This window comes from Panthera pardus, unplaced genomic scaffold, assembly GCF_024362965.1.
Source record: "Panthera pardus isolate Hobbes unplaced genomic scaffold, ASM2436296v1 HiC_scaffold_13, whole genome shotgun sequence".
NCBI lineage: Eukaryota > Metazoa > Chordata > Mammalia > Carnivora > Felidae > Panthera > Panthera pardus.
The window spans coordinates 170885128-170909347 of NW_026526688.1; the positions used below are offsets into that span (position 1 = coordinate 170885128).

Genomic DNA, 24220 nt, shown 5'->3' on the forward strand with positions numbered 1-24220 from the left:
GGCTAGCTAGCTTCAATTCATTCAACATTCATGGAAAACCTACTATGTAGGCACACTACACTTTTGAATTTCAGTTTTTATTTGGGGGATGGGAAAACTAAAAAAGAAATGACTAATGGGAGCATAGACTCCAATTTTCATAGGAAATCCTTTGGGAGTCCTAATCCATATTTGAGCCACCAATTATGGCTGTATTATACAAGGCAATATCCCCATTTCACTTATAAGGAAAATAAGGTTTCATTTGCACCCTAAAGTACTAGCAAACCAGTTCCTAACCACTTCAGAGATTCTCAGCACGGGTCCACATTTTTGTCACAGAAAATCTGGTCATCATAAGAATAAAGGGGTTCTGAGACTACAGACCTCAACAGGCTATAGAATTTTGAGCAATGGAGACGCTTAGCTCCTAAGAAATAGGAGAGGCAGAATGTAAAAAATAATGATGATTTTGCCAACATTGCATTTATCCTTTGGGGGGGTCTTGTCAAAACTGATAACATCGTTGAGCTGCCTTTGATATGGTGCAGAATGCATTACTTTTGTATATCTACAATTTACGTAACATTCGCATATAGTAATATCAACATTAGTGGTAACTGTATATTTTAGATAGTGCTTTCTATGTGCTACACCTTGCTCTAAGTGCTCCATTTGGTATTCAATTAACTCTCATAACAACCCTATGAATTAGGTGTCATCATTATCCCTGTTTTATAGATTAAGAAATGAGACAAAGAATGGGTAAGTAGGATGTCACAGTCACACAGCAAGTAGCAAATCAGGGATTCAAACCCAGGGATGTGGTCCCAGTCTGGCACCAAAGTGCATGCTCATTACCAAAACATTAGCCTGCCTTTCTTCATCTTCCTCTTATAACAAACCAGAATGGCTATACAAAACACATTGTTAATGACTAATTTGAGTTACCAGGATTTACTTGAAGACTGTAAACCTTGCCTATCCTATCTAGTTCAGCACACTAACTTGAACTATTCCTTGTCCCCCACTAATTAAAGCCTATTCTCTTCAGTCTGTTGAAGAGAACTCTTAACCTCCATTCTTCATGTTTTCAATAAGGAAGGGCCTTCCCTAGGGAAAGATTTTCTGCCATGTGTCAGCAGGAAGTGCAATAGAAAGGTCTACACTTCTTCAGCTGTGTCATAGATTAGATGAGAAGTCTCTGACTCAATAGTAAAGGATTTGCAAGCCACTTGGCTAGAGATCTAAAACTATGTCCCCAAACATCTATATTTTTTTCCTCTCTCAGTGGGACCAAATTCAAGTGTAAAGGAGGAGTGCTATTTATTAGACCCCCAAAATCCACAGAGCCCATCTTGTCATTCTTCCCATTCTGGAAGAAAGGTGTAAGATGTCCCTTCTTTTGACTCTCCTCTAGGTTCTTCCTCTCTATTTTTATTATGTTTTCATAGAGTTTCCTTCATGTGAGAGGCCTCTAGAATCTTCACTTCGAGCATGTCAAGGCCTTGGGGCCCCTGGGTGGCTCAGTCAGTTAAGTGTCAGACTCTTGATTTCGGCTCAGGTCATGATCTCACGGTTTGAGCCCCGCGTTGGGCTCTGTGCTGACAGCTTGCAGCCTGGGGCCTGCTCTCTCTCTCTCTCTCTCTCTCTCTCTCTCTCTGCCTCTCCCCTGCTCATGCTCTGTCTCTCTAAAAATAAAAAAAAAATAAAAGAATATCAAGGCCCTCCTATAATTATACAATATAGATAGATGCTGTTTATGTGTGTGTAGAATGAGGGAAACAATAAAATTATTTAAATCTTTTTTTGGCAAAACTAGTAAGACTAGCCACTAACATTTTGGAAGAATATTTCAGAGAAGTAAATGCCAGGGAAAGGAAGCTGGCATCACCAAATACAAAATCATTATGTAATGAAAATAAAATATATATGGAAGACTCACAGCTAGTATCAACCTCAATGGGGAAAAACTGAGAGCTTTCCCTCTATGGTCAGGAACAAGACAGGGATGTCCACCCTCACCATTGTTATTTAACATAGTACTAGAAGTCCTACCCTCAGCAATCAGAGAACAAAAAGAAATAAAAGGCATCCAAATTGGTAAGGAAGTAGTCAAACTTTCACTATTTGGAGATGACATGACATTCTATGTAGAAAACCCAAAAGACTCCACCAAAATATTGCTAGAACTTATACGTGAATTCAGCAAAGTTGCAGGATATAAAATCAATGTACAGAAATCTGTTGCATTTCTATACGCCAATAATGAAGCAGCAGAAAGAGAAATCAATGAATTGATCCCATTCATAATTGCATCAGAAACCATAAGATACCTAGGAATAAACCTAACCAAAGAGGTAAAAGATCTGTACTTTGTACACTATATAGAATATTTATGAAAGAAATTGAAAATGACACAAAGAAATGGAAAAACATTCCATGCTCATGGATTGGAAGAACAAATATTGTTAAAAAGCCTCTAACTACCCAAAGCAATCTACACATTTAATGCAATCCCTATCAAAATAGCACCAGCAGTTTTCACAGAGCTAGAACAAAAAAATCCTAAAATTTGTTGGGAACCCCAAAAGACCCTGAATAGCAAAGCAATCTGAAAAAGCAAAGCAAAGCTGGAGGCAGCACAATTCTAGACTTCAAGCTATATGACAAAGTCACAAGACAGTAGTCATTAAAACAGTATGGTACTGGCACAAAAACAGGTACATAGATCAATGGAACAGAATAGAAAACCCAGAAATGGACTCACAACTATATGGTCAACTAATCTTTGACAAAGCAGGAAAGAATATCCAATGGAAAAAAATCTCTTCAGTAAATGGCGTTGGGAAAACTGGACAGCAACATGCAAAAGAAACCAGGCCACTTTCTCTACCATACACAAAAATAAATTCAAAATGGATGAAACACCTAAATGTGAGACGTGAAACCATCAAAATCCTAGAGAATACAGGCAATAACCTCATTGACCTCAGCCTTACTGGCTTCTTATTAGATATATCGCTGGAAGCAAGGGAAACAAAAGCAAAAACAAACTTTGGTACTTCATCAAGATAAAAAAGCTTCTGCACAGCAAAGGAAACAATCAACAAAACTAAAAGGCAGCCTATGGAATGGGAGAAGATATTGACAAATGACATATCTGATAAAGGATTAGTACGCAAAATCTATAAAGAATTTATCAAGCTCAACACCTCAAAAATAAATACTCCAGTTAAGAAATGGGCAGAAGATATGAATAGACATTTTTTCCAAGGAAGACATCCAGATGGCTACCAGACACACGAAAAGATGTTTGACATCACTCAACATCAGGGAATTACAAACCAAAGCCATGATGAGATACCACCTCACACCTGTCAAAATGGCTAAAATTAACAACACAGGAAACAACAGATGTTGGCAAGGATGCGGACAAAGGGGAACCCTCCTGCACTGCTGGTGCTAATGCAAACTGGTGCAGCTACTCTGGAGAACAGTATGGAGGTTCCTTAGAAAGTTAAAAATAGAGCTACCCTAGGATCCAGCAATTGTACTACTAGGTATTTACCCAAAGAATACAAGAATACAGATTTTAAGGGGTACGTGTACCCTCATGTTTATAGCAGCATTATCAAAATAGCCAAACTATGGAAAGAATCCAAATGTCCATTGACTGATGAATGGATAAAGAAGAAGTGATATATATATATTTGTGTGTGTGTATACATATATATATATATACATATATATATTTGAATATGCAAATAGATGCATATATGCATATACATGTGTATATATGTATATGCAATGGAATATTATTCAGCCATAAAAAAGAATTAAATCTTGCCATTTGCAATGACATGAATGGAGCTACAGGGTATTATGCTAAGCAAAATATAAGTCAGTCAGAGAAAGACAAATACCACATGATTTCACTCATATGTGAAATTTAAGAAACAAAACAGATGAACATAGAAAACAAAAAAAAGGAGAGAGAAGCAAACCCTAAAACAGATTCTTAACTATAGAGAACAAACTGAGGGTTGCTGGAGGGAAGGTGGGTGAAGGGATGGGCTAAATGGGTTATGGGTATTAAGGTGGGCACTTGTGATGAGCACTAGGTGTTATATGTAAGTGATGAATCACTAAATTCTATACCTGAAACCAACTGTACCATATATGTTAACTAGTTAGAACTTAAATAAAAATTGAAAAGAAAACAACAACAACATGGAACCATAAAAAACTAGGATTAGGGATGGAGTATCTTGTTCTACCACCCTTTCCAATCAGATAAAATACTTCCTCTTTTTAACCTTCTTCCTGCTTGGTTCCTTACTATATCATTTAATCTCTTCTTGAGTTTCCCTCAATTTTTTTCATTTGCAAAATGAGAATCTTGTGTCTCAAAGAACTGGTGTAGCAAATGATATTTTGTTTTGTCAATTACAAAGAGCTATGTAAATATAAGGTATTATTATTATTTTCATTCAAGAAAATTGCATTTACCTCTTACATGACAACCAGAGCTTAAGAGGTTATTGATCTAGATTATTTTTCTAATGAATCACTATACAATCAAGAATTAACTCAGCATGGGGCACCTGGGTGGCTCAGTTGCTTAAGCTTGATTTCAGCTTAGGTCAGGATCTCATGAGATCTAGCCCTCAGGCTCTGAGCTGTCAGCACGGAGCCTGCTTGGGATTCGCTCTCCCTCCCTCTCTGCCCCTTCCCTAGTCACGCTCATTCTCTCTCCCTCTCTCTCTCAAAATAAATAAATAAACTTTAAAAAAATCAACTAAGCAGGCCTGGATGGCCAAACCCTGAACACTCCAAAGGAAGGTTTGGCACTCTGGGGAGATAACTTCTATAAACCTTTGGAATAGCTTGCCTGATGACAGTGTCTGTGTTTACACCGGGTGTTGGTGGGCAACATGGTGTCAGCTTGACCTCTGGAAGAGCTAGAGACTAAGGTCAGCCACAAGGTCACTCTTTGTCTACATGACTGACACCAATAAAAACCCTGGACAGCAAGGCTTGGGTGAGCTTTCCTATACTCCAGTACTACATTCACATACTACAATACTTCATTCCTGTTGTCCTACCGTTGCTAAGAGAATTAAGCATTGTCCACAGACTCCTCTGGGAAAGAACGGTAGAAAACTTGCACCAGGTCTCTCCTGGACTCTGTCCAATGCACTTTTTTCTGGTGTTGACTTTAAGTAACCTTTCACTATAATAAACTATAAATATGAGCATAACGGATGTGATAAGTTCTGTAAGTCCTTCCAGTGAATCACCGACCCTGATGGTGGTCTTGCGTACCCCACCTACAATTACTAATTACCAAAGTCATAATAAAACCATACATTAAGCATTTACTAGGTTTTTCACTAACAGGTTAGAAGATTCTGAAATGGCCAGGCTAATGCCACAGTTAGTTCCTGAGACTGAAAGTTCACCAACTACTATATATACTTAGGTTGGAGAACAAATTAAGCCAGGAATAATACCAACAATTTCAGGGACATCTTTTTCTTCAAGTTTTCTGTTTTCTTCATTTGTGGTTCATTAGTTTATTTCTTAAATCATTTTCCAGAGTTTCTTTTCTTTTTTTTAATATTTAGAATTCTTGAAACATCCAGAGATTCTTTGAAAAAACAAATTAGCTGCTAGTACTCTATTTCTTTGACAGAAATAAAACTTAAAAGGAATCGGCTACTCTTCATTACCTTCTTTAACAGAAAATTGACTTTGGGGCTATTTAGTAAAGCAGGAATCGTGGTTGTCTTCACCTCAAAAAAACATACTGAGCCCTTTAAACCTTCAAAAGGTTAATCATATATAAATACATTCTCTCCTTTGGAAGAGCTTATACACAAAGGACATCAACAAAAGAGTAAACAATAAAACCGAAATACTGAAAACACAGCCAAAGGAGTATACTTAACATTTATATAATGAAGGAATTTTCTGTCATTTTTCCTTCTCCTTATACTTCTACACACACACACCACCTATTCACAACTTCACCAATAAAAGGGATCTTTACCCAAGCTCTCTTTAGTTTATACATTAACATTTTTAGCTTTACTGCCCCTATAAAAAAACTGCAGGGAAGAAATCCTGAGTTTTCTTTTCTGAACCTATAAGGTCCAAGCCAAATATGAGTTTATAAAATATCATGTGAAAGTACTGGTAGAACACTGATTATACAGAAGCTACCAGGGAAATGCACAGAGCCCCCACTACCTTAAAGCAAACTATCAGGCTCTTAATTATCTTGGAAATCTAATACATTTAGAAATTCTGGTTTGATTTTATTTGAACATTCAGAAATTATTCAGATAATAATTTAAGCAATATATTATTATTTTAAGAAGAAAAAAATATTTGTACCAAGTAAACAACCAAAGCCATCTTAGATTAGAATTAGAATTTAAAAAAACAAACATTTCGAGCAAAGGCAGGTTTGTAAAGGTCTATGACAATACTTTATCATAATGGGATTTTTCTGGGTCATTAAAAAACATAAAATAGTCACAAAGCCCTTTCATAAAACAGAAATAAGGACTGAGAGGAAGAAAAAGATAATCAAGTATACATATCACTATAGCATATGACCATCTAGTCAATGCATTAATTGTATACAAAATAATTTCAGGTTTTTAGTATTGATTCCTAAATCTAAGACTCAATATTCCATTAGGAAAACAAATTGTCTATAATAGAATTTTGGCATTAACATTAAATACCAACTAATTAACATAGATGCCCAGTCTGCCTTTCATTGTTACAAGGAGAAAATGTAAAAATGTTCATTTGGCTCATTATCTAAAGTGCAACATTTTGGTCTCTAAAACTACATTTTTTCAAAGCAGATAGAAGGAATGGATGAAATAATGTGAAAGATTCCACTGGAAAAGAAAAAATGGTTAAAACATTTAAAAAGAAAAAAACCCACAAGCAGGAGAAAACAAAGAAATGGAAATTAAAGAGATGCCTTTTGACATCAAATTTTTCTCTATGTTGACAAATTTCTGGCTTCAGGGTTGAGCTGCCTTGTATCTGCAGACTACCAAAAATATATATTCATGTCTAAGTAATGAACGGGGCATTTTAGTTCAACTAAACAACTGGTAAGTGCCTATGTGCAAGAATGTGGAAGGCCCAGTAAGTACGAATACTAAAGAAATGCATGCAAATTAGTGTTGCCCTTTCAAGGTGTCTCTTTAGAAAGCCATATGCTTATCATTTCAGCCATGCTGTTAATACTCCAAATATTTCTGGAACTTCTTTTTGGAACTACATTCACTCATTTTACAAACCAGTATAAACATTATAGTTTAAAGGGGACAGGCGAGCAATTGATAATGTGGTGTCTGAATCAGAAGATTCTAAACTTATTTTAAAGTATTGCTAGTACAAAAACAAAGATCTCCAGCCCCTGCCACCGTTTGCTTTCACAGTAACAGTATTTGGTTCTGTCCTAGAGTCAGCTCCACACACAGAAGTGGATAGTTAACCACCACTGAGCGAATCTGAAACACTGCATCTCAAACCCTGGAGGCAAATTAGAACAGGGAATTCTACAGAAGTTTGGAGGAATAAATGTATAAGCTCTCAAAATTTAGGCTATTGGCTATGAATGGGATCATCTTAATCTGGGTTGATTTGATTTTGATATTCATTTTTAATATATTGTACCTTGGCTTCTTACTCCATCTCTGTTCCTCTCTTACTGGTTTTTATAATTGTGAAAGTTCATACACTAATATACAAGAGGTAAACATAGAAAATGCCAAGAAATAACCCAAGGTGGTGGTGGGGGGTAACTGTACTTGGATCCTTCAGTGGACTCTTATTCTTCCGGTTAATGGAATTGTTTCCTTGTTCAATTTAATGACTGTGCATTACATCCATCTAAGGACAGGCACCCTCCTAGGCACAGGGAATCTGCAGTGAAAAACAGTTCTGGCCTGAAAGAGCTTGTTTTACTGGAACTCTCCAAATTCCTTGACATGCATCTGACCAAAGTTACACAAATATGTGAAAACAAAACCTGGTGTGCACCAGAGGGCGGGAAGGGGACTGCGCTCCACAAATTCTCTCATTATTTTATTTTAGTGACGATCGTTGAGACTGGTACTACTCACACTTCAGAGCACTGAAAGCCAGCTCATAGGACGAACGCTGAGAAGATTCATCCTCAGACTCAGGCAAGGACCGCAGGGGTTCATTCCCATACTTTATTAAGACTTTCTCTGGCGACTTTTCGAATCGAATACCCTGAAAAATGTTTGCTGCCATAATGTAAACGGAGTCCGGATAGCCAGTTTTTTCGGGTAAACCAGTTGAGTTTTTTTCGCCGGTTGATGTGTCACCTGACAGCACCAGGGAAGCGAGCTGGGAGATCTCCTCCGTATTTTGTTCGTTCGAAAACTCCAGTTCACTCGTGGCACGAAGCATGTTTGCCCCTTGACTGCCGTCGATAACTCAAGATCGAATTACAACTCAGATGTTCCAGGAAATGGTTTTTCCCTGTACCTTAAGTATCGTCTCTGTGAAAATAAAAGGTCATCTCGGTAAATCACTATTCCTGCGGGACCCACTTGGTGGCCCATTTCGTTGTGGCCTGAAAGACTAAGAGGTGGCATCTACTGGCGGATCCGAGCGTCCCATGCTTGGGGCCGTACAAGACCTAACCAAACGTCCCCAACACTCAGAGAGAGGGGAGGTGGGAAGGTGTTTCGGGAATCCTCTCCCAAGCGACTTTTCCCTAGGCCCCTTTGGGGGTAGCGCTCCCCACGAGCCGCGTCTGCGGCCCCACGGGCGCCCCCTACCCAGGAGGGCGGATGTTTCCCCGGGCTTCGGGCACTGAGACACTGCAGCCGTTGCGCTTGGGGCACCGAAGGCCGGTGTCTGAACAGAGCCCTCGGGAGCCCGGAACGGCGGGGCGCCGGCGGCGGCCCGGGAAGGCAGTTCTGGGTTAAATGCAGCCTCTCCCACCAACCGTGTTCGGGGTGTGGGGGGCCCCGACCTCCGGCGCTCGCTTCGCTCCAGTTCCCGAAAGCAGAGCGCGCCTTCTGGCCTCCCCAGGTCACGCTCAGTGGCCCTTCGCGGACGCGGCGGCGGAGCTGGGTGGAGCGGGGCGCGGGTGGACCCACGGCTCAGGCCGGGCAAGGGTCGGCCTCTCCCACCTCTCGCGGTCGGCCGGCCGGCCGGCCGCGACCCCGTCTCCGTGGCAACCTGGAGCGTGGCCTGACGCCGCCGAGGGCCGTTCCCGCGGGACTTGGCCGGGTCCGCCTCTCACCCGGCCAGTTTGCTCTTCCTCCAGAGTTCCGCGACGCCAGCCCCAGACCCTTTGCGCAGTTGGATCGCTTCGTCCCGAGGGTCCTCGACTTCCCCAAAACCACAAGTGGCCCCCTCTATCCCGACACTTCCAGGTCGGTCTTCTTGAAAGCAAGAATTCTGTGTCGCTGACAGCACCCGCCTTGGCGCATTGGGCAGAGGCGCAGGAAATATTAAAACAGATGAGTGTAGAGCTACTGAAGAAAAGGGGGGAAAAGACGAGCCTACTTTATTTTCATACTTTTTAGAACAATGGATATCACATTAGACGGACTCTTCCAGGGCAAGTTGGGTAAAGGTATTTGCCAACTTAAAACCGCATCCCTCCTTTCCAGGAGTTGCTTGCAAAGAAAGACTTTGCTGAAGTGGACCTACAAACGATCAAATTTGTCCCACCCTCCAGATTCTAGCATGGAACTGGGAACAAATATAAGCCTCCCCAGAGGGTTTTAATATGGCTACTTTAATTTTTGAGTCCACCTGGTGAACTCCTACTCAATCTTTGAAACTCAGTGCAAGCATTGCCTCTATAAATCCTTCCTGATTGTATTAGGATATAAATTTAACCACTGTGATAGAGACGCAAACTAACCATTGGCCTCAACGGAACCAGTTTATTTCTCACATAAAGTCCTGTTGGCACAGCCGCTCTCCTCCACAAAGTTGTCAGGGCCCACACTCCTATTTTAGGCTCCATGGAAGGGCTTTGCTCTTCTCAACTTAGTCCAGTGTGGCTTACCACCCGGGCATACCATAGCAGTGGTTGGGGGAACTAAGAGGAAAGGGAGGGCGTGCCCATTCCTTTCACGGACGTAACCTGAAAAGTACACACATCACTTTTGCTCACATTCCATTGGCCAGAACTTAGTCACATGGTATACCTAGCAGCAAAGGGGGTTTGCATTTGTGTCCAACTAGAAATCAAGGGAACCGTTGCTATGGAAGAAGAATGGATACTGGGGAACAATTAGCAGTCTCTGCTATAAGCCTCTATCTCTGACCCCTTCATCCGCTAGTCGTCTCATTTCCATTATTCCCAGAATGTCAAGTAACAAATATATATATTAAGTTATTACCATGTATCTGGCATTATGTTTGGCCCTGGAAGTAAAAATGAATGTGTGGAAATGATCAGGGACCTTAACCCTCAAGAAATTAATGAATAGATGTACTTGAGCACCCTTCAATTTTTATTATAAATATTTGTGAACATACTGTATTCCCCCTCCTTCTGTCATCTCGCTACCACATAGCCCATAAAACTCACACTCTTAAATAGTTTTATTATCTCTTTTTATTTTTATTATATGTAATACCATTTTATGCCCAGATACTAGCAAAATATCACTGTCTTTCACATGCACAGAAGATTACAAATATGAAAGATGCCTTAGGGGTCATGATACATTTTACCATGCATCACACAGTACACAGTAAAATTTGCTGAAAATGTGAGACGATAGCTAGCTATAAACTTTGAAATACTATTGTCTTTTAAAATATAATTTCAGGAACTTCTTATTTTTCCATGATAGGTCAATGTAAGTGACAGTTCGCTGTACTGAAAACAAGATTTAATGAGAGTCTCCATCCCCAAAGTAAAGCTTAAGCCAACAGTTGTGGGTGAGTGAATTCATGGTTACTATTTACTCTAATCATGTGTATAATCCTTCTTACCTCTCACATCTGGTTAATGGTCTCATTGTGGACTTAAATCTCAGAGAGGACAGTACAAAAGTCACCATAGAGATAGGTGTGTGGATCAACTGCTGTGAAAACAAGGCAGTAAAAAATGTGGTCTTTGTTTAAGTTGCTCTCTGTAATATGATCAGAACATCAAATCAGAGATGGTGTAGAAAATTAAAAGTTAGTTACCTGGAGCTTTCTACTAAAAGAACTTAAAGGACTGATTTTCTTTCCCCAGGGGGTAGAGTATTTGAAATATTTGTAAATTAACATTCCTTGCTAGTAGCTAGTAGCTAGCAGCCAGTGTATATTAGCCAAGTAGGTATTCAAAATACATTTTCTCACTTGCTTCAAGTTAATATGGACATATAAACTGTGCTCATTTCCGTTGAAGCTTACTACAGAAATGAAATTGTGTTTTTAAACATCAGAACTCAATTTATAATTATTGCCACTTACAAATAATGGTTGATTTTTTTTTTTTTTTTTGCAACAATGCTTTTCATTATTCTTTTCTAAAGTTACCTAGTGTTCCATTGTGGACCTAAGCCATATCCAACTGGGAACTTTGGGGTATTAGGGCAGGCATCAGGAGCCCTATTTGTCTGAGGATCCCCAAGACCCCCTGGGTAAGCTACATCTGGAGACTGATGGTCAGGTACTGAAATATCCCATCCCAGAGAAGAAGAGAATGGTAGATGCCAAGAAGGCAGGAAACTCACTCTGATGTGGGTGAACATCATCCTCTGATGCTGGGTGAGGCTTGGTGTGAAGGAATACTTTGCATATCATAGAGGGTAGCATTACTCAAGTGTCCTCTTCCCCGCTCCTTGTGGAAATTTGTCCCAAACAACTTGAAAAAGGAAGTGGTAAGATGACAGTGTAAAGATGCCTTTGGAAAAATCAAAATATGATTGCACAAGCCCATCAAAGATTAACCAAAAGAGCCATAACCACTTGCAGAGGAGGGAAAAAAATCTTTCTTAATTTGGAAGCAGCAGACAACCAGGATGGAGCAGAGTCCTGAAGGGTGAGGCAAGTGGAGAGGAATAAAAGTCCAGACCCTAGCAGTTCAGAGACAGAACCATTAGAAACAACATTCTGAAATTTAGAAGCCAAATATGACATAGCACTAAGGAAGAGTTTGAGTTACCTGGAATGCAATGGGGAATGGAGGTTCAGGAGGCTTATCATCCCAGCCCTTGACTGTCTTTTGTGGCCCAGGAGAAAGGAAGATTATGATAGACAACTGTTATAATAGATTGCACCAACACAGTATTTTCCCAGAGCTGGTCATTCAAGCACCACCTTAGAGGATTATTTTTCCATATCCATATACTACCATTTATACAATTTACTCAATATTTTATTTTATTTTATTTTATTTTATTTTTTTTAGAGAGAGAGAACGCATAAGAAGGGGAGAGGAGCAGAGGGAGAGAGAGAGAATCTTAAGCAGGCTCTATGCTCAGTGCGGAGCCCGATGCAGAGCTCGATCCCTTGACCCTGGGATCATGACCTGAGCCGAAATCAAGAGTCAGACGCTCAACCAACTGAGCCACCCAGGTGCCCCTACTCAATATTTTCTTTTAAATCAGGATCACAGTTTTACTTCAATAGAAAATTATAAATGGAAAATCAGTATCAGTGCCATAAATGAAAATCATCACAACAAAAATAAAATAATACTATTAAATTCTAGTTAGAAGCTGGGTATCAAGGCTCCAGGCTTAAGGTTGACTGCTCTCGGGGCACCTGGGTGGCTCAGTTGGTTGGGCTCCTGAGTTCAGCTCAGGTCATGCATGATCTCACAGTGAGTTTGAGCCCGGTGTAGGGTTCTGTGCTGACAGCTTGGAGCCTGGAGCCTGGAGCCTGCTTCAGATTCTGTCTCCCTCTCTCTCTGCCTCTCCACGGCTCACACTGTGTCTCTCTCTCAAAAATAAAATAAAAACATAAAAGAAAATTAAAAAAAAAAAAGGTTGACTTCCCTCAGTTAAAAAGGAAAATGGGCAATGGTAGAGAGGTGTTAAACACCAATACAAAAATGAGACTTTCTCCTCATCAGAAGGATCAAAAGAGCCTTGGATAAAGCAGCTTTCTCAGTGTGTATTTGTTATTCAATACTAATTCAGCATATCACTTCAAATCCTCTTCCATACATTTTTATTTAGTTTTTAAAGTTTATTTATTTATTTTGAGAGACAGAGAGAGAGCTGGAGGTACAGAGAAAGAGGGAGAGAGAGAGAATGCCAAACAGGCTCTGCGTTGTTAGTGCAGAGCCTGACGTAGGGCTCTAACTCATTAACTACGAGATCACGACCTGAGCTAAAACCAAGAGTCAGACACTCAACCGACTGAGCCACCGAGGTGCCCCATCTTCCATACCTTTAATGGTGCTGCCTCTGCACTTGTGGAAACACTGTGTTAAGAGATTTGAATTCAAGAGTTAGATAGTTGGGAATGCAAACTGGTGCAGCCACTCTGGAACATAGTATGGAGGTTCCTCAAAAAATTAAAAATAAAACTACCCTATGACCCAGCAATTGCACTACTAGGTATTTTTCCAAGGGATACAGGTGTGCAGTTTCGAAGGGGCACATGTACCCCAATGTTTATGGCAGCACTAACAATAACCAAAGTATGGAAAGAGCCCAAATGTCCATCAATGGATGAATGGATAAAGAAGATGTGGTATACACACACACACACACACACACACACATATATAACGGAGTATTACTCAGCAATCAAAAAGAATGAAATCTTGCCATTTGCAACTACGTGGATGGAACTAGAGGGTATTATGCTAAGCGAAATAAGTCAGAGACAAATATCATATGACTTCACTCATATGAAGACTTTAAGATACAAAACAGATGAACATAAGGGAAGGGAAGCAAAAATCATATAAAAGCAGAGAGGGGTACAAAACATAAGGGATTCTTAAATATGGAAAACAGGATTGCTGGAGGGGGTGTGGGAGGGGGGATGAGCTAAATGGGTAAGGGGCATCAAGGAATCTACTCCTGAAATCATTGTTGCACTATATGCTAACTAACTTGGATGTAAACTAAAAAATGAATAAATTATTTAAATAAATAAATAAATAAACATGAAAAAAAAGAGAGAAACAATGCTTCCTCTGAAACAAGAGGGAGAAAATATAAGAAATTCAAAACTGGCAAAAAAGACATTAGAGGGATCTTGTCACAGATGAACTCAGTCCACTTACATGGCACAGTGGTAGTGGGAACTTTGAAACTAGATGGAATCAGAAGACCTGTTTTTTAGTCCTAATGTTGTCATTAGTTGCATAATCCAAGCAAGTCTCTTTGTTTTTTTGTATTTGTTTCTTGATATGTTGAAGTCTATGATTTATTTACTAAGAAAAAAGTAAGTGGAGAAGGATTTGAAGAGACTGAGAAAGTCAATAGGGGAAAGATATTTAAATATCTATTTTAATATTTATATTTACCCATGTCTATTTAAAATGTCTATTCAAGGGACACCTGGGTGGCTCAGTCAGTTAAGAGTCCATCTTTGGCTCAGGTCATGATCTTGCGGTTTGTGAGTTGGAGCCCCACATCGGGCTCTGTGTGGACAGCTCAGAGCCTGGAGCCTGCTTTGGATTCTGTGTTTCCCTCTCTCTCTGCCTCTCCCCTGCTTGTGCTCCATCTCTCCCTCTCTTTCTCTCTCTCTCAATCTAAGACAAATAAACATTAAAAAAATTTTTTTAATATCTATTTGAAAGGTTTTTTTTTTTTTTTTTGCAAAAGAAGGCAGAAATGGAGGAATAAAAGGACAAAGACATAAGACATACAGAAAAAAAAAAAAGAAAAATGGTGAATATAAATCCTACCTAATCTGTAATTGCATTAAATGTAAATGGATTAAATACTCAATTAAAAAGCAGAGGTTAGTAGAATGGATTTAAAAATCCAACTATATCCTGGCTACAAGAGACATATTTTAGATTCAAAGATACAAATAGGTTGAAAGTGAAAAGATAAAAAAATCAAAGCCATGCAAACGAGAACCAAAAGACAGGCTTGAGTGACTGCCATTATCAGACAAAATAGATTTGAAGACAATAATTATTTCTAGAATACTTTTTCTTAGAAAGTAAGTCATAGACTTGAACATATCAAGACATTTTGGCATTGGCAAAAGCTTAGTAAAATTGTGGCAAGTCAAAATTCTGCTGAATCAGTGATTTCATTGGGAGCTCTGGATGTGTGTTTTAAATTGAAACAACGCTCATGCCTCAGTGTTAGAATATCCTAGCAAATCAGAATGCATGAAAGAGGTAAAGGTATGGTTTTATGGAGATCCCTGACCCAAAGCTCAAAATACATAAAACAATAGGCACAGAATTACTTTGTGAAATGTCAGAGTCACTTTTCACTGAAATTATACATGTTGCCTTAGCATTTAAATGCTTGAGCAAATAGGGGCACCTGGGTGGCTCAGTTGGTTAAATGTCAGACTCTTGATCTCAGCTCAGGTAGATCAGGTTGTGAGTTTGAGCCCTGTGTTGAGCTCTACCCTGGGTGTGGAGCCTACTTAAAAAATTTTTAAATAAAAAATAAATGCTTGCACAAATATAAAAGAAAAAATATTGCAAATTAAATTATTATTTCCTTTTCATATTCTAAAGTTAAGGATCATGAAGAGTCATATGAAATGGTGAAAAAAGATATTTTATGTTTTTATATAACTAAATAAAAATTTCCCACTCCCCCACCACACCAGACCCAATCACACCAGACCAATGAAACACTCAAAACAACAAAAACTCTGAGACAATAAGGATTCATCACTAGGTTTAAGTATACTATCTTATTCTAAACTAGATTCAGAGAGCCATCTGCTGGTAAACTGATGAGTTGTCTATGCTTTTTTTCTTATTTTTTTAATGGATGTACAGTTAGGGTTGCCAGATTATATATACGGGCTGTTCAGTTAAATTTGAATTTTAGAAAATCAACAAATAACTTTTTTAGTGTAAGTCTGTCTGTACAATACTTGCTCCATATGCCAATGCTACTTTGTCTTAAACTTTCAGTTATACTCTTTCAAACAACTTAGAAAACATTTCCTTAAAATTCAGACAGTACCATTTTTTAGGAATATATTTATTACTATATTCACATGCTCCAGCATGAAGTGTTTTTCTTCCACCCTTCTATCTTCTATCTGACTCCTAATCATTTTTTAAATGAGTTCTTCCTACTTTATTTCTTTCCTGCTGCTGCAGTCTCATATTTAAGCAATCTAGGTCAGTTACAACTGATGAATGAAAAACAAGAATTCATCTTATCTTCTGTAGTATCTTAGTTGCAGATACTACTTATCTTTTTTTTTTTTTTTTTAAGTTCATTTATTTATTTTGAAGGGGGCAGGGGCAGAGAGAGAATCCAAAGCAGGCTCCACATTCATCCAGGAGCCAACAATGGGACTCCATCCCATGACTGTGAGTCATGACCAGAGTTGAAATCAAGAGTCAGATGCTTAACTGACTGAGCCACCTAAGCACCCTGATACTACTTATCTTTTAAAAAGTAAAGGGATATATCTGTATATGCTATTTTTGACATTTAACATTTTATTTTTTTTTTACAAAAAAAATTTTTTAATGTTAATTTTCAAGAGAGAGAGAGACACACAGAGCGCAACCAGGGGAGGGGCAGAGAGTGGGAGAATCCGAAGCAGGCTCCAGGCTCTGAGCTGTCAGCACAGAGCCTGACATGGTGCTTGAACCCACAAGCTGTGAGATCATGACCTGAGCCAAAGTCAGATGCTTAACCGACTGAGCCACCCAGGCATCCCAACATTTAACATTTAAAAAATTGTTTATTTATTTAGTTTGAGAGAGAGAGAGGGAACAGAGCAGGGACAGAGAGAGAGAGATAGAGAGAAGGAGAGAGAATCCCAAGCAGGCTCCACATTCATTGTGGAGCCCAACACAGGGCTCGATCCCACATGAAATCATGACCTGAGCTGAAATCAAGAGTCACCTGCTTAACTGACTGAGCCACCCAGGCAACCCAAGGACATTATTTTAAAGTGAAAGCATACAATAGGGTAATCTCTCAGGGGAAAAAAAGTACCATAGATAACAATAAAAAACATTTCTTTTCTCATTAGTTGTGGTTTTTAATTGAATGGCTTAATTTTATTTTGCCTATAGCGCAAATAGCAAAATAATTCTTTTAAATCTTGGTTGCATCGAATGATTGACTATAGTTGTAAAATCCAATTAGTTACAAACTTGCATTATAACATATCACAAGATGGAGATGTTGCTCCATGAAAGTGACTGTTAAAGAACAGGAGAAAAAAAATCTTTTGTCTCTTTTTGAATATCTTTATTTTTTCTTAAAAAAAATTTTTTTTGTTGTTGTTTAATGTTTAATTGTAAGAAAGAGAGACACAATGTGTGAGCAGGGGAGGGGCAGAGAGAGAGAGAAAGAGAGAGAGAGAGAGAGAGAGAGAGAGACAGAATCTGAAGCAGGCTCCAGGCTCTGAGCTGTCAGCAAGAGCCCAATGCAGGCACAAACCCATAAACCGCAAAATCATTACCTGAGCTGAAGTCGCACACTTAACCAACTGAGCCACCGAGGTGCCCCTATTTTCTTCTTTGTCTTGCTCCCCATCTTCAGTCATTCAACATAGTGAGGAACATACAAAAAGCCTGTGTTAAAATCCCTGACTTGTCTCTTTATGCTTGTAATTCTAATTAAATTAACCTCCAGGCACCTTAGGATCCTCTGTAAACTCAGGCTTATGCTCTTGTTATGAAGATTACACTAAATAATATATTTGAAATAGCAATGCCTTCCAGTCAAAGCCACCAAGAACACATCAACAGTTGAAGAGGTTGTGTTTATCACTCATTGCAGTGAGGGGGAATGCACACCATGGGGAACAGGGTATAAAAAGACCTGTGATAGGATTGGGGCTGTAGTTTGTGATTTGTGGTAGAGTCCCAGGAAGCAGGGTTCACTCTGGATTGAGTGCTCTCAGAATGCAAGGATGATCTATGGCTGGGTATTCTCACCATTTATTTACAGAAGTCTCCCCTTTTCCATTGTTTCACTTTCTGCAGGGTTTGTTTTTTTTCCCCCCGTTTGTTTATTTATTTTTGAAAGAGAGAGAGAGAGAGTGTGAGTGAGGGAGGGGCAGAGAAAGAGAGAGGGGGAGAGAGAGCACAGAGCCTGATGTGCGGCTCGAACCTACAAACCTTGAGAGCATGACCTGAGCTGAAATCAAGAGTCGGACACTTAACCAACTGAGCCACCCAGGAGCCCCACCCTTTCTGCAGTTTTAATTACCTTTGGTCAACGAAGGTCCAGAAGCAGATGACACTCTGACATACTGTCAGAAGGTCAATAATAGCCTACTACTATGTCACAGGGTCTGTGTCATTCACCTCACTACATCTCATCACGTAGGCATTTTATCATCTCACATTATCATAATAAAGGTGAGTACAGTACAATAAGATGTTTTGAAAGAGACCACGTTCAAATAACTTTTATTACGGTATATTTTATAATTGTTCTATTGAATTTTTAGTTATTGTTAATCTCTTACTGTGCCTGATTTATAAATTAAAATTTATCATGGGTAGTTATGTATAGAGAAAAACATATTGGAAACACTTAGATCCTTTCAGATCTAACTTTGACGTTCATTTATCCATGACCAGAGCAGCATTTGGCCTGGGAATAATTTCCCCCCATTACTGAGGCAAGACTCATCTTAGTATTCTACACCGTATCTGTGAATTCTGAGGTTTTCCAATCTGGCTGTTAGGAACAGGAACTATTTCTGGCCTTTGACGAGCTCCAAGAACTGTTTACTCTTCCCTGTAATCTCTTCAGGTGGTTCTTTCCCTGACCTTGGGTAATTTCCTCACACACATTCACTGAGCAGCACTCAGCCGAATACTAAAGGGGCCCCTCTGCTCATCTCCAGAGTTGTCCCTCTGGGCCACGCTCTCTGATCCTGTGCTTTGCTCTGCGAGTGCTACTGGCCTTGGCTCCCTCAAACTTGCACCCCCATCTCCTCAACTCAGAGAGATGGCTGGGCTCCCCTCGGGCTCCCAGTTAGCTGAGTCCTGGAAATTCACTCTAGGCAATAAGCTGGAGGCAGCTATAGTCTTCCCTCATTTGTTTCCTATCCGGCAGAGATCACTGTCCTTTGTTGCCTACTGTCAGGATCTTGAATGCTTGTTTCCTTGAATCTTGTTCCCTACATTTTGTTCAGTGTTTTTAGTTGTTTCAGACGGGTGAGTAAATCACATTCTTGTTACTCCATGTTAACTAGAAGCAGAAGCTATCTTAAAAAAAAAAAGTATCATGTACTAAATCATTAGGTTAGAGTATCTTAAACAACAATGACAAACAAATAAACACTAAGATAGTACTTGGCTTAGTTCAGGTTGCTGTAACAAAGTACCACGGACTGGGTGGCTTAGAAATTTCTTTCTCACAGTCTGGAGACTGGAAATCCCAGATCACAGTGCCAGCATGGTTAGGTTCTGGTGAAAGCCGTCATCTGGGTTGCAGACTGCTGATTTCTTGTTGTGTAAAAGTAAGCTGGCCTTCTGTCCTCTTACACGGGCACTAATTCCATTCATGAGGACTCTATTCTCATGACCTCCTTATCTCCCAAAGGTCTTTCCTCCAAATACCATCACACTGGAGATTAAATTTCAATGTACAAATTTTAGGGAGACACAAACATTCAGTCCATAACACCAAAAGCATATTTTTACTCAATATAAAGAATGCCTTTCTATAACCACAATCATACAAAAATGGAACAGTTCTCCTTGAAAAGAAGTGTGTTCCCTGTCACTGCAGATGCAGACAGAGGTGATAAGCATTGTCAGAATATTGTAGAAAATATGCAGGTATGGTCAACAAACTATATAGCCCACAGGCCAAATCTGTCCCGCCACCTGTTTTTTGTTGACACAAGGCTGTACGCATTTTTTTTTCTAACATACTGTGTATGTGTATGGTCTTTTCATGCTACAATGGCATAATGGAGCAGTTGTGATAGAGACTATGCCCTTCAAAACCTAAAATATCTTACTTTCTTCAGAAAAAGTTCACCAATCTTGGATTGAGGGATCAGATATGGCTGATGTGACAGAATGACTTCTTCGATGCCTTCCCAACTTGAGAATCTATGAGTCTGTGAGTCTATGAGAATGAGAGTCTATGAGTCTGTGGAAGCAGGGAATGCAATTTATTGCCTAATGCAAATTTTGCATCTTCCTCCACATATCTATATTTATTTTAAATTCTTTTTAAGTTTATTTTATTTATTTTTAGAGAGAGAGCGCACATGTGAGCGAGCAAGAGAAGGGCAGAGAGAGAGGGAGAGCGAGGACTCCAAGCAGTCCCCATGCTGTCGCACAGAGCCTGACGTGGGGCTTGAACTCACGAACCGCGGGATCATGACCCGAGCAGAAACCAAGAGTCTGATGCTTAACCGACTGAGCCACCCAGGTGCCTCTTTATTTATTTTGATGTAATCTTCTCTTCCCCATCTCGCTTCCTTGGGCAACATTGACCTTCCCTATGTTTTTCCTCTAGCTTTGCCTCCCTCCTCCCCACCTCACACCCACATATTCCTTGTGATGTGCTGTCAATTCCTTCCCCTTCCGCCACCAGTTCTTTTACTTCTGCTTCTTTTTTTCTTTCCTCTTTTTTCTTCCTCTTCCTCTTTTCTCTTCTTCCTCCCTTCTTCTTTGTCTCTGCATCTCTTTCCCTCCCTCCTCCTTCTTCCTCTTCTCTTTTATTCAATAACTATTTCTCGAGCACCATGCCAGACAGTATTCTAGACATTGGGGCATAGCAGCGACAAGGCAGTTTCTGCCATCACAAAGCTTACACTGGTACCCCAGTTTGAAAAGCAAGACCACAGTATGTCTTCAGGTCAAAAACAAGCCAGTGTCACCGGAAATCATTTCAGAGAATCCAAGGAAAGGCACACTCACCAACTGTCACGATGCAAGAAAACGCACAGCGATCGTTCCCCAGCAAAGGCACGCTTGCGTCTATAGTCTTGTCAAATTGCTGCCAACCTTAAATGGAAAAACCTTCTGATAACAAAGCATTTTAAATTTCAACTAGAATGAGAGTGAGAAAAGATTGGGCACCACTGTCCCCAAAGAACAACCTCAGCGCCACATATGATTTTGTATATGTGCCATATCAAAACGTTCTCACCTGTAGTTGCTGAAAGAGATTTTCTTTTGAGGATGAAAGGTACAATGACTGAAAGGGCATTTGACAACATGAAGTGAATTAAATTTCAGGAGCCACCAATGTCCTACAGCCAATCTTCCTAATTTTATTAAAAAACTAAAAATAACTTCCATTTCAATCTCTAGGAAAAACCTCTCTAACTCTAGTTTTTAATTAATTTTTCAAAACAAACTCTCCTTGGGGGCAGTAATCAATCAATGAATCAATCAGGCAATCAATCTCTCCTTTAGGAGAATGTACTTTGTAAAATCATTTCAATTTTGTTTTCTCAGAAACCTGAATTTAATGGAGAATTACTATAAATTATGATTCTGGAAAATAAGCAATGTTAACGTAACTGTGATACATTTGACCCCAGTAATTTAACAGTGCCCTCATCCCCAAGATGAATTTCAAACTCTGGTTTATAGAAAACTTCCAAGATGGAATTGCTACAAAGTCCTCATGTTGTTTCAAACAAAGGGACCTACTGTTGGCAAACCTGCTTGATTTTTGTCTCTTTGTTCTTTTCTTGAAAACTCCTGCTGTCTGTTCCATTTCTCTGGGCATGCAGTTGAGACTGTTGTTAAAATTCTTTCAAATTGAAATGTCTGTTCAGGAAAGGTATTCAGGAGGTCTGATGAATAGATACCTGACATTACTCTGCTTCTGAATAGGGAAGTAGTTCTAATCTTGCTCATTCTTTCTTTCTCCTTCATTTGAACAGAACAACTTAAATTTAGCTATGTTTCTGAACAAACATGTATCAAATGTATCAAAATTTCTCTTACCTGCCAGAAATATTACAGAAGGAATATCTGTTGATAAAGATTAAGCAAATGCTACGAAAAAGCTACTGAGTTTAATGTAATATACAAAGGAAGTTGTGTTATTATATTTTCACTTATTACCCTCAAGCTAGGAAAATTTCAGATTAATTTTTTTAAAGATTAAATATATTTGCTGTGAGTTCTGATTACTTGAAAACTGTCACTTCCCACTGCTTATATCTGTAATCCTTTGAACTACTTCTGTACGAACTTCAATAGATAGTGCATATGATCACACATGTTAATGCATGTTCCACACACAAAAATTAACCCAGGGGCACCTGGGTGGCTCTGTTGGTCAAGTGTCCGATGTCGGCTCAGGTCATGATCCCATGGTTCATGGGTTTGAGCCCTGTGTGGGGCTCTGTGCTGACATCTCAGAGCCTGGAGCCTGCTTTGGATTCTGTGACTCCCTCTGTCTTTGCTACTCCCCTACTCATGTGCTGTCTCTCTCTCTCGCTCTCTCTCTCTCTCTCTCTCTCTCTCAAAAAGAAATTAAAAAAAATTTCAATAAAATGCAATTCTTTTTTTTTTTTTTTTTTTTTTTTTTTTTTTTAATTTTTAAGGTTTATTTATTTTTGAGAGAGACAGAGACAGAATGCAAGTGGGTTAGGGGTAAAGAGAGAGGGAGACACAGAATCTGTAGCAGGCTCCAGGCTCTTAGCTGTCAGCACAGAGCCTGACGCGGGGCTCGAACTCACGAGCTGTGAGATCATGACCTGAGCTGAAGTCAGATGCTCAACTGACTGAGCCACCCAGGCACCCCAAAATGCAATTCTTAAAAAAAAAAATTAACACAAAATGAATCAAAACCTAAATGTAAGAGCTAAAACAATGAAACTCTTAGAAGAAAACACAGGAGTAAGTATTTGTGGCCTTGTATTTGGTAATGATTTCTTAGGTATGACACCAAAAGCATAAACAACTAAAATAGATAGCAAAAAATTAGATAAATTGGAGTTCACCAAAAATTTAAATATACAACATCAAGAGTAAATACTTTAGTGTTGTAAAAGGTTACTATCAAGAAAATGAAGACAACCCATAGAACAGCATAAAATATTTACAATTATATGTCTCATATGAGACTTGTATACAGAATTTATAAAGAATTCTTACAACTCAAAAATAAAGACAAATAACCCAATTAAAAAATAGACAAAGGATCTGCAGACATTTCTCCAAAGAAAATATACAAATGGCCAAAGAGCACATGAAAAGATGCTCAACATCAGTAGTCAATAGGGAAATGCAAATCAAAACCATAATGAGAAAGTACTTCACACTACTAGAGTGATTAGAATTTAAAAAAAAAAGAAAAAAGAAAAAGAAAGAAAATAATAAGTGTTAGGGAGGATATAGAGAAATTGGAATCCTTAAACTCTGCTGGTGGGAATGTAAAATGGTGCAGTTGCTTTGGAAAACGGATTAGTAGTTCCTCAAAAACTTAAACATAATATTACCATTTTACTCAGCAATTCCTTTTGTAGGTATATATACCCCAAGAGAACTGAAAAAAAGGTGTTCAAACAAAAACTTGTATATGAATGTCCATAGCAGCACGAAAAAGGTGGAAACAATCCAAATGCCCATCAGCTGATGACTAGGTAAGCAAAATGTAGTTTATCTGTACAATGGAATATTATTTGATCACAAAAAAGAATGGAGAGGGGCGCCTGGGTGGCTCAGTCGGTTAAGCCTCCGACTTCAGCTCAGGTCACGATCTCATGGTCCGTGAGTTCGAGCCCCGCGTCAGGCTCTGGGCTGATGGCTCAGAGCCTGGAGCCTGCTTCCGATTCTGTGTCTCCCTCTCTCTCTGACCCTCCCCCGTTCATGCTCTGTCTCTCTCTGTCTCAAAAATAAATAAACGTTAAAAAAAAAATTTAAAAAAAAAAAAAAAAAAAAAAAAGAATGGAGAACTGATACATAATACAACATAATGAACCTTAAACGCATCACTCCAGTAAAAGAAATCAGACACGATAGGGGGAGCATGACTGGCTCAGTCAGAAGAACATGTGACTCGTAATCTCGGGGTCATGAGTTCGAGCCGCATTTTGGGTATAGAGATTACTTAAATGAATAAAACTAAAAAAAAAAAAAAAA

At 39.2% G+C, this 24220-nt stretch overlaps 1 protein-coding gene and 1 long non-coding RNA gene across 5 annotated transcripts in view; one reads left to right on the forward strand and one right to left on the reverse strand.

Annotated features, from left to right (window-relative positions):
• The window catches only part of NSUN7 (NOP2/Sun RNA methyltransferase family member 7), a 52129-nt gene extending 42910 nt beyond the window's left edge, over positions 1-9219 (reverse strand). For 2 of the 3 annotated variants that reach the window (XM_019413547.2, XM_019413569.2), the window contains exons 1-2: positions 9023-9219; positions 8139-8543 (exon numbers count right to left, since the gene is read on the reverse strand). In XM_019413547.2, coding sequence (XP_019269092.1) covers positions 8139-8451 — 313 coding nt within the window. In that variant the 5' untranslated portion in view covers positions 8452-8543; positions 9023-9219. Of the gene's footprint in view, positions 1-8138; positions 8544-8995 lie in introns of all 3 variants that reach the window. The other variant, XM_019413556.2, reaches the window with a different exon arrangement.
• A 63-nt stretch (positions 9220-9282) lies between these two features.
• The window catches only part of LOC109245936 (uncharacterized), a 34219-nt gene continuing 19281 nt past the window's right edge, over positions 9283-24220 (forward strand). Inside the window, exons 1-3 of one of the 2 annotated variants that reach the window (XR_008421793.1) lie at positions 9283-9428; positions 10869-10956; positions 20367-20543. This is a non-coding gene — a long non-coding RNA (uncharacterized LOC109245936). The remainder of the gene's footprint in view (positions 9429-10868; positions 10957-20366; positions 20544-24220) is intronic. The other variant, XR_002071161.2, reaches the window with a different exon arrangement.